This window comes from Nematolebias whitei, unplaced genomic scaffold (assembly GCF_014905685.2).
Source record: "Nematolebias whitei isolate Nwh7 unplaced genomic scaffold, NemWhi1 Nwh_scaf_588, whole genome shotgun sequence".
Classification (NCBI taxonomy): domain Eukaryota; kingdom Metazoa; phylum Chordata; class Actinopteri; order Cyprinodontiformes; family Rivulidae; genus Nematolebias; species Nematolebias whitei.
This window is the reverse complement of record NW_023619133.1, coordinates 1,595-12,691: the sequence shown is the minus strand read 5'-3', so window position 1 is coordinate 12,691 and position 11,097 is coordinate 1,595. Positions and strand designations below refer to the sequence as shown.

At 43.6% G+C, this 11,097-nt stretch overlaps 1 protein-coding gene across 1 annotated transcript; it reads left to right on the top strand.

Moving 5' to 3' along the window:
• Positions 1-9,531: 9,531 nt before the first annotated feature.
• Positions 9,532-10,860, top strand: LOC119429344. The gene is made up of 2 exons (XM_037696990.1): positions 9,532-9,881; positions 10,417-10,860. The coding sequence occupies exons 1-2, from the start codon at positions 9,575-9,577 to the stop codon at positions 10,848-10,850; spliced, it is 741 nt and encodes a 246-aa protein (XP_037552918.1). The 5' UTR covers positions 9,532-9,574; the 3' UTR covers positions 10,851-10,860.
• The last annotated feature ends 237 nt before the right edge of the window (positions 10,861-11,097 follow it).

The following is an 11,097-nucleotide window of genomic DNA, read 5'->3' as shown; positions in this document are numbered from 1 at the left end:
GGCACAACTGACTGTCCTATGTACAAGTGTCGGGCATGCTACAACAGGAAAACCATCCCAGTGATACCTAAGGGATGTCAGATTAGAATTTATGTGGAAACCCCACTGTGTAACATGTATAAGAACGGTACATGTAAATCGGATGGGAAAAAAAAAGGAACAAAGTTTGACTTTACTGCCAATTAAACAAAGGAGAAGGAAACATGCTTCGTTGGCAGTTACCCAAATTGGAGTCTGGATGCCCTCAGTAGTCATGACTCAAGAAGAAACGGCCAAAATACTGCTAAAAGAAATAAACTGGCAGTTGAAGATGTGGGGTAACACTGAAGAAGTACTCCAAAACATAACCCAGGTGCTGAACTGGACCACGTGTACCCTGCAAAACACACATGCACAGCTGCAGAAGGAGCGTTTCCAAAGGGTAGTGACCACATCCAATCACCACGAGTGGAGGAAGCTGTGGAACATTTCTAGTACATAGTGGGTAGTTATAAAACCTGAATTGACAAAGTGTACTGAATATATGTGTGAATGTTATTGGGTTCAGTATCTTATAAGTGACATAACCACAGTATGCAGATATCATGTGTTACCTGTAATAACTGTACAAGGATATTGGTTTTTGAAAATACAAGGTGAGTGGTTTGAGCCACAGACAAATCTCACCTATGACGTGCAACTATGCGGGACGGCTGATAAAGGAGTGGTATGTATGCTGCAAACAGGTCATGTTAACCCATGTTTAACCAAAGACGAGGTATTGTGTGATTGGACTCATGAACCAGCTAGAGACATGAAAAGTCATCTTCAATTACCTAAGGTGCCTTTCTCTGGATGTGTGTATGGTGTACATCTGTGGACTTGGAACAACCAGACTTATCAATTAACTAATTACAGTTCCACCACTCGATTAACAGAGATACAATGGCAAACTTTGCACGTACCCTGGCGAGTCTCCCTAGACCGTTTCAAATGCGCATTGAATGGGTCTACAGAGCTGAAATGAATGATTGAATCTCATAAGTCTAACGTGTCTGATCTAACAGTGTCCACCTACATTGCTCAAGGAAAGGTTTTACATGTGGCTAAGCTAATAGAACAAGCGTCGACTCACCATTGGTGGGATATATTCACAGGAATGTCATCTATGGCGTAAAAAAATGCAGTACCTCCTTTGCTTGTTTTGATATCATGTATTACCATATTAACATTATGTAATCTGGGCACTTGTTTCTATATTGGAAGAGTGAAAAGAAGAGTAACTAGTTTGATTTATGCTGGTGAAGATTCTCAGTCATCCAGGACATGATGAATTCAAAAAGCGTTCAATACAAAAACAACTGGACTTTATTTGTAACAGAAGACGTTTCGCTCCTCATCTGAGGAGCTTTCTCAATTCAAAGAGCAGAGAGTGAGAGATTCAGGTTATAAGGCTGAGTGAGATAAGACACACACACACATATGTAGATTGGCAGTTCACACCTAAACACCTAAAACAGTAGGTCTTTGTTCCTCTAATTCACAGTCGAGGCCCCTCTGTTCCCATCAGGTGTGAAAAACCGGCTGGGAATCTGTTTTAAAGTTGCATTATAGGTTTTTGAAAGTGGAAATCTGAGGCCTCCTCCTCTGTTAAGAGATGGCTTTTCTCTTTTTACATAAATTGCCTCCTTCACCCCCCTCTCAAACCATCTGTGTTCTCGGTCCAAAATGTGCACATTTTGGTCCTCAAAAGAGTGTCCCTTCTCTGTGAGGTGGAGGTGAACTGCGGAATTTTGTCCAGAGGAGGTGGCTCTCCTGTGTTGAGTCATGTGTCTGTGAAGAGGCTGTTTAGTTTCTCCAATGTAGAGATCTGGACAGTCCTCGCTGCACTGGACCGCATACACTACACCGCTCTGTTTGTGTATGGGTGTTCTGTCCTTAGGGTGGACCAGCCTCTGTCTGAGAGTCCTGCTCGGTTTGAAATGTACTGGGATCTTGTGTTTGTTGAAGATCCTTCTGAATTTCTCTGATACTCCAGCAACATAAGGGATGACAATGTTTTTCCATCTGTTGTTCTCCTTTTTCTGTTTATTAGTGTGTTTTGTAGATTTCCTCGCTGACTTGACAAAAGCCCAGTTAGGATATCCACATGTTAGAAGAGCTTCTTGAACGTGTTTCAGTTCCTTTTCCTTCATAAGATCCCAGTACATTTCAAACCCAGCAGGACTCTCAGACAGAGGCTGGTCCACCCTAAGGACAGAACACCCATACACAAACAGAGTGGTGTAGTGCATGCGGTCCAGTGCAGCGAGGACTGTCCAGACCTCTACATTGGAGAAACTAAACAGCCTCTTCACAGACGCATGACTCAACACAGGAGAGCCACCTCCTCTGGACAAAATTCCGCAGTTCACCTCCACCTCACAGAGAAGGGACACTCTTTTGAGGACCAAAATGTGTACATTTTGGACCGAGAACACAGATGGTTTGAGAGGGGGGTGAAGGAGGCAATTTATGTAAAAAGAGAAAAGCCGTCTCTGAACAGAGGAGGAGGCCTCAGATTTCCACTTTCAAAAACATATAATGCAACTTTAAAACAGATTCCCAGCCGGTTTTTCACACCTGATGGGAACAGAGGGGCCTCGACTGTGAATTAGAGGAACAAAGACCTACTGTTTTAGGTGTTTAGGTGTGAACTGCCAATTTACATATGTGTGTGTGTCTTATCTCACTCAGCCTTATAACCTGAATCTCTCACTCTCTGCTCTTTGAATTGAGAAAGCTCCTCGGATGAGGAGCGAAACGTCTTCTGTTACAAATAAAGTCCAGTTGTTTTTGTATTGAACGCTTTTTGAATAGTTTGATTTATAACACTGCTTTATAATGAAAATAGCAATTGAAATCAGAGATCATTGGTTTGGCGGAGAACAAACCGTCATCGAAGTTAACTCCATGGTCCACCCTGACACGTTAATAATTGATTATTGGGTAAGTGGTCATATAATTTACCGTCATTTTGAACACAATGGCTCTCGCCTTGATTTCTTACATTTAGTGATACAAAGTATGGAACAATGGACAAATGTTTTTGATCGACTGCCTTATGAAGTCGGGGGGGAAATCTTCAAAATTCGTCAGAAAACCAAAGGGGGAATGAATAAAGAATTCAATAAAATGTTGTTTTTCTGACTATTTAACTTGTGATATAAAGTGTTTAAAATGTTGTTTTTCTGACTATTTAACCTGTGATATAAAGAGTTTTTGGTGCATGTTGTTGTGAGTCACCCGAGAGGCCTGAGGAGGAGGATTGGCTCGCCTCCTCCCGCACGCTATCTTGAGGTTTCTCACCCTAGCTTCTCAAGCTCTCACGCTATCTAGAGGTTTTTAAGCTTCTCACGCTCTCACGCTATCTCGAGGGTTTTCACAGACTTTAAGTCCAGGTGGGCATGTTTTGTTTACTGGGAGATGGTCCCACGTGATGTAGAGAGTATTAAAGTGTAACACTCAGAATAAGCGTTGGAGTCTGCTGTGGATCCTGATCCGATACCCAGCCAATTGATGTTACCTTTCTACTCGGACTGAAACGGCTACCCAGTCGGTGTCACGATGAGGGGCTTTACATCAATGTTTGATTTGTACTGAATGTACTTGTGCTTTGCTTCGCTGTATCTGTGGCAGTTTAATAAATGACACTTATTATTCTAGCAAAAACAGCCTGTGAGTGTTTATTCATTGCTCCGATCATTCCCCGAACCTGTACTTTAAGATAATTTCATAAAACAATGAGGAATGGGTGGACCAGTTCCCGTTGGTTCCAGATCAGTTTCAGGTTAATGACTCCTTTCGCAGTCATCACTCGTGAACTGTTGGGATACAATGGAAAGTGGAAAGCTTTCTCGATCAGAACTAGACCCAAATGTTTTTTAACCAATGTTTCGTAGAAAGCTTGGTTAATAGCTGATTTATCTGTCCACGGCGAGAGTACAGCATCTTCAGTGTGGGATCCTCGGATCTCTACACCTTTAACTACTAGGTAGTATCTGGTGGGCTCTGACTGTCTCAGCTCGCAGAGGAGGCTTTCTTTTTCGGTCAGATTTGGGTCCACCGTTTGGGTCTCTTTGGTTTCACATGCTTTTAAAAGATTACTTACTGGGACTGTGTTCTCTGCTGAGAAGTCCTTGGTGCCTTCTGCGGTGCCTGTTGTTGGGCAGTCTGTGACCATCCCAGGAGGCATGAGTATTGGCAGGGGTTTGCCCACTCTGGCCCACATTGTCTGTTCACCATAATCTATAATCGCGTCAAAGCGATTTATAAAATCCTGGCCCATCAAAAATGGGAATGTCAACCGTAGACACACGTACCAGGTGGTATATTGTCATCTTGCCAACCTCCATGTGAACGATAGCTATATCTATTAGGGTTGTCCTCGTCTCTGCGAGGCCCTGCAATTCTATAGCATGTTCTATGAGAGGTATTTCCTTGTTAACACCGTTAGCGGCGGTCCTGAGCTCCTCGAACAGTTTGGCTGACATAATAGTTATGTCGGCCCCACCATCCAGTAGGGCTTCATGTGTGAGGACCCCTTCAAGTGTGATCGACAGGTAAGCTTTTTTAGCGACCTCCTTTCTGATAAGGTTACACAGGAACCTTGTAGGTTTTGGCCAAAGTCTCTTCTTACGTTTACCTTTGTCTGTGTAATCCTGGTGTATCCGAACCGTTGATGCAATCGCCGCTGCTCCTGAGAGTTCAGTTTTTGACGGGCTTCCATCATTGATGTATGAGATCACCCATTCTCTGTGTGTTGAGGGGCTCTCAGTGTTTGTAACAACAAGGTTCTGGTGGTTGGGCAAGGTGGCAGCCCCTCCCTGGGTTGCCACCTTACCGTGGTGGAGGGGTTTGAGTGTCCCAATGATCCTAGGAGCTATGCTGTCAGGGGCTTTATGCCCCTAGTAGGGTCACCCATGGCAGACAGGTCCTAGGTGAGGGACCAGACAAAGTGCAGCCCAAAGACCCCAATAATGAGAAACACAAATGGACCTAGTGTTCCCTTGCCCGGACGTGGGTCACCGGGGCCCCACTCTGGAGCCAGGCCTGGAAGTGGGGCACGCAGGCGAGCGCCTGGTGGCCGGGCTTTTACCCATGGAGCTCAGCTGGGCACAGCCCGAAGAAGAGACGTGGGTCCCTATTCCCATGGGCTCACCACCTGTGGGAGGGGCCAAAGGGGTCGGGTGCAATGTGGGATGGGTGGTGGCCGAGGGCGGGGACCCTGGCGGTCTGATCCTCAGCTACAGAAGCTGGCTATTGAGACGTGGAATGTCACCTCACTGGTGGGGAAGGAGCCTGAGCTGGTGGGTGAGGCTGAGAGGTTCAGGCTAGAAATAGTCGGACTCACCTCTACGCATGGCTCGGGCTCTGGAACCAGTTTCCTTGAGAGGGGCTGGACACTCTTCCACTCTGGAGTTGCCCCGGGTGAGAGGCGCCGAGCAGGCGTGGGCGTACTTATTGCCCCCCAACTTGGTGCCTGTGTATTGGGGTTCACCCCAGTGAATGAGAGGGTGGCCTCCCTCCGCCAATGTGTGGGGGGACAGGTTCTGACTGTCGTTTGTGCTTATGCACCAAACGGCAGTTCAGATTATCCACCCTTTCTGGAGTCCTTGGAGGGGGTACTGGAAAGTGCACCTACTAGGGACTCCCTTGTTCTACTGGGGGACTTCAATGCTCATGTGGGCAATGACAGTGAGACCTGGAGGGGTGTGGTTGGGAGGAACGGCTCCCTGATCTGAACCAGAGTGGTGTTCTGTTGTTGGACTTCTGTGCTCGTCATGGATTGTCAATAATGAACACCTTGTTCAAGCATAAGGGTGTCCATATGTGCTCTTGGCACCAGGACACCCTAGGCCGCAGTTTGATGATCGACTTTGTCATCGTCTCATCTGATCTGCGGCCACATGACACTCGGGTGAAGAGAGGGGCGGAGCTGTCAACTGATCACTATCTGGTGGTGAGTTGGCTCCGATGGTGGGGGAGGATGCCGGTCAGACCTGGCAGTAGTGTTGTAGTACTCGAGACCGGTCTTGGTCTCGAGACCGGTCTCGAGACCACTTTTTTACGGTCTCGGTCTCGTCTCGGTCTCGACCGCATTTGGTCTCGGTCTTGTCACGGTCTCGGACATTGAGGACTCGGGATTTTTTTTCAAGACCAGTCAAGACCACAACTGTGAAAATATCACTAAATTGCCAGAATATTGTCCAGTTTATTTGTTAACATCTTTGCTTTTACTGGATGCAAAACATACCGATTCAAATTCAAGCGATAACGTGACTCATAGCAGCTAGCTACATGTTTTTGTTACCACTCCAGTGTTGCCAGATTGGGTGGTTTACTGCCAATTGGCCAGTTTTCGTTCTGATTTTGCTGGGAACTCTGGGAAGATTTTTGTTGGACTGTTCCGTTTTGCCACATATTGTTAAATTACCTTGGCTTGTACTGATGTGGGTTTGTGTTCAAAAAGTAAATATACTGTAACAAATATAGATTGTGCAGGTTTTTGTGTGATGTTGCGGTTTTTAACTGATTTTTTGCTGGAAAATCTCGACTCTATCTGGCAACACCGAGCCCACCTCCTTTCACTCGCAAGCGTCAGGGAAGAAAAGTTAGACTTGTTTGTGTTTAGAACAAGAGAAGATGTCTTCTAAATCTGCTGTTATAAAGTTTGGCTATTTGAGTCACAAAGAGTATGTTTGCAAAACAACTCTGAAAAAAAAGCACACGGCGCAATGCAAGTTCTGCAGCGCTTCACTTTCGGAGACTGTCGGGACTACATCCAACTTTTATCGACACCTGGAAAGGAAGCACAAAGAAAGGTAAGCGCCGCAGCTTTGTGTAAGTGATGCTAGTAAAGCTAGCTAGTTAACGTTATCAATCTGCCTCTCTTCCAAGAACAATACAAACAGAACGTTTTATCAAGTATGGTTTATTTGTCATATGCAAAATCAACACAAGGTCGACAACAATGCAGTGAATTGCTTAGGACGAGAAAAACAGTCTTGACTCGCCAAAAACAAACAAAAAAATAACAACAACAAATACCAAAGCATGCATCACAAATACTAAAATAAGGGACAAAAAGTTGAAAAAGTAATTCATCGACATTAAATCTAAATACATCTAAATTAATTAATGTGTGTCAGACTCAGACCCGCTTTGTTTAGCCCTTAAATGAGTTTTACTTTATAACACTGATATAATTAACATATTAAGGGAAGTAAGCAAATTCACTGTTTACATACAGTTAAATCAGGTCCTCTGAGTGTGTGTTAAAAGAAAAAAGTAGAATATTATCTGCACAGCTTTTTTCTACCTTTTTTTTCTTTTAACACTCCCAGAGGACCTGATTTAACTTTTTTTAAATTTTCTACCTGGGTTATTGAGCATGCATAAGGACAAATTCACTGTTAACTTTGAGAGACTGAGGGGACAGGGCATGTGGTAACAAAATGTAGAAACGTTTCATCTTTCATCCAAAAGACTACTTGACTTCTTAACAAAAGACTTCATTGTAAGAGGGACTGTCTTCTTCTTACATCGCTGATATTGCTAGTATCACTCAGCCCCCTGTGAATAGCAAGCAACCATCAGGGTGCCAACGATTCATCGTTAGGCTGATGGTCTCCCTTAGCATATTTGGCAAACTGGTTGATCCACTGTGAGAAGTTGCTAACTGTGTTTAATATGTCCTGATGCATGCTCAATCACCCAGGTAGAAAAATCTTAAAAAGTTAAATCAGGTCCTCTGGGCGTGTTAAAAAAGTAAAAATAAAAGGTAGAAACATTTCGTCTTTCGTCCGAAAGACTTCCTCAGGCTGAGGAGCTGCATTCAGCTCAGCCCTATAAATAGTGCCTCCTCACAGTGGACCAACCGTTTGTTGTTGATGAAACTAGCTGCTCACATGTTCAAGGAGGACCATCAGCCTAATGATGGATTGTTAGTACCCTGATGGCTGCTTGCCTTCACCGGGGGCTGAGTGATACTAGCAATCACAGCATTGTAAGAGGGGGACAGTTGAACCCGGAGGCCTCCACCTCTGTTTAAAGATGGATGGTTTCTTTTCACAAAGATGGCCTCCTTTACTCCTCTCTCAAACCATCGTTCCTCTCTATCAAGGATGTGAACATCTTCATCCCTGAAAGAGTGACCGCTGGTCTGGAGATGAGTGTAAACCGCAGAGTCTTGGCCTGAAAATGTAGCTCTTGAGTTTAATATAGCTCCTCATATTGAAGAAGTCTTTTGGATGAAAGACAAAACATTTGTATAATTTTTTATTGTTTAAACCCATCCAGAGGACCCAATTTAACTTTGTTAGATTTTTCTAAGTTTAATTTTTGCTTATGATAAACAATGGAGGATATATTTGACATACATTTATGAAGTTGCTACTTATTTTTAAGTGTTCTTTTGATGTAATTGATGTTCATGACCAGATATACTGATTCCTCCTTTGCATTTTTTAGGTTCCTGGAATACAAGGCAGGGCAACAGAATGATGTCACAGTCACACAGCCATCAATTTCATTATTTACGCAGAAAGTGCAGCTCTACAGCCCACAATCACCAAGGCAACAAGCCATCAGTCAAGCCATTGTCCAAGATTTGATCATTGGGTGTTGTCTGCCTCTCTCACTTGTGGAAAACAGTCATTTTAAACACTTTCTTGAAGTTATGGATAGTAAATACACACCAATCTCTAGAAAAACGGTTTCTGATAGACAAATTCCAGAGTTGGTAATCAAGGTCAAGGAAACTGTTTTGGAGAAACTGAAGACCCAGTCATCTGTGTCATTAACAACTGACCTCTGGTCTGATCGCAGGCTATGCTCCTTCCTTGGGGTGACCGCCCACGTGTGCTACAAATCAAAGGATTCCTATGCACTTGAATCCTACCTGCTGGACTATAGGCGTTTCACAGGCAGACATACTGGAGAGCACATTGCGTCTGCCTTTGAGGAGATCACAGAGGAATACGGTATCCATGACAAAATTAGCTATATCATAACAGACAATGCTGCCAATATGAAATGTGCTTTCAAAGTACACATGCCCCAATCTGATGACAGCGAAAGTGAAGAGGAGCATTTAGATGACGAGCACCTGTGGGAGGACATTAATTCTCAGGAAGACACCGAATTACCCTGGTCATCTGGTGCACGTCTTTCCTGCTTTGCACACTCTCTGCAATTAGTTGTGAATGACGGCATGAAGGAGGTCAAGGCCATTTCTCACACAATAGCCAAAACATCACGGTTCACCACCTTATTGCATAGCAGTTCACAATTCAAAGACAAGTTTGAGGCTACGTTTGGCACTAATAGGACCATTCCAGCTGCAAACACAACTCGATGGAACAGTATATTTAAACAAGTACAGGCCTTCACAGCTCTGGACCACAAAGTCCTGAATGAAATGTGCAGCAAGGATCACGAGGAGTTGGTGTTTAGTGCCCGTGAGTGGAACCAGCTGAAGGAACTGAGTGTAGTTCTTGCTCCATTTTCTGAGGTAACAGACCTGACAGAAGGGGAGAAATCAGTTACCATTAGTATGGTGGTTCCAACTGTCCTGGACTTGAATACACACCTCCTCAAGATGGAGGACACTCGAATGCAGTGCCAGTCATTGGTCAGAGCCCTCCAGCAGTCTCTGGTGAAAAGATTTTCTGGAATCTTTTTAAAAACAAGCATGGCCAAAGACAGTGGAAGAGAGGAACCTTTTAACCACAATGTTTACTTCTTGGCCACCATGCTGGATCCTCAGTTTGGCTTAAGCTGGGTGGACTTAGATGTTACCAATGGGGGAAATTCAACATCAGTGAAAAAGTTCAGAGATGAGCTTAAGAAGACACTGACAGGTCAGTATATATTTTCTCTGCTGAAAATAAATGTCTTATTTGCAAAATCATAAATCCTAAAATATTTCAAATTAGTTGTCTATAAAAGCCTTAACTAGTCTTACAGTGGAATTCATAGTCTTCATTTCATCTGTTTACTTTTGTCATAAAAACATATTTTGTACACTCTGAGCCTATTGAAACAGATATTCTTTATATTTAGGCTGGTAACATGCCTATTGTACACAATCCTGACTCACTTTTATATTAAATGGGACTGTACTTATATAGCACCTTTCTATCTTATCAGACACTCAAAGCACTTTACATTACAATCTGTGCCTCATTTACACATTCATACGGCACTCTATTAGATCTCTACAAAGCTAATTGAACAAATCATTCAAAGGAGACTAATCAGAGCTTTATCACATTCATACACTGATGGGACGCACATCGGAGGCCCCTAATAAAAGGTCCTAAACGTATTTAATTCAACTCTGATATGTGCATATCCTTTTAAATCTAACTCAGTCATTGTGTTTGTGTTTTTCAGAAACATTGATCTTAGAGGTGGAGAAGATGATGGACATGAAAGAAGACACCTGCTCAGAAGTTGTGAATGTGGATCCAGCCGCAGCCAGTGATTCGCCACCAAACAAATACCCTCGCCTTCTGTCCCGCTACAAGGCATACAAAAAGCACAGCTCAGACCAGGATTCAAGCATACACACACAGATAAGGAAATACTTTGATGCCATCCGTGACTTTGACACAGACAATGCACTTGTCTTCTGGGCAAAAAACCACACTAGATTTCCACAACTGCACAATTTGGCAATGAAGGTCCTATCAGTCCCTGCCTCCTCTGCACCAGTGGAAAGGGTTTTCAGTCGAGGAGGCATTTTAATGAGACCCCATCGTGCACGTTTAGGCCACAGAATGTTGCAATCACTCATATTTCTTAAATGCAATGAAACACTTCTTTAAACTCCAATAATCAGTTAGTCATCTGGACAGTTTTTTTGTTTTTTGTTTTTTTGTGGAAAGACTGACGTTTTGCCCTCCGGGGGCTGTCCTCTCCCCCGTCGACTCCTTCCAAAATGCAGCCACAGCCAAAGTGGGATTTTTTTAAAGTAGTTATGCATCGGGCAAACTTTGTGTTGCTTTGTATAGCTGCAACGTTGAAATTGATTAGCCTCGTGGTTTTCTTTCTGTAGTAGTTTTTGTTCACATT

What these genes read in the sequence shown, in the direction of transcription:
- LOC119429344 (XM_037696990.1), top strand. Translation starts at nt 9,575, where the DNA reads ATGGTGGTTCCAACTGTCCTGGACTTGAATACACACCTCCTCAAGATG. An exon ending in GCTTAAGAAGACACTGACAG is followed by an intron (nt 9,882 to 10,416) that starts GTCAGTATATAT and finishes TGTGTTTTTCAG; the next exon opens with AAACATTGATCTTAGAGGTG.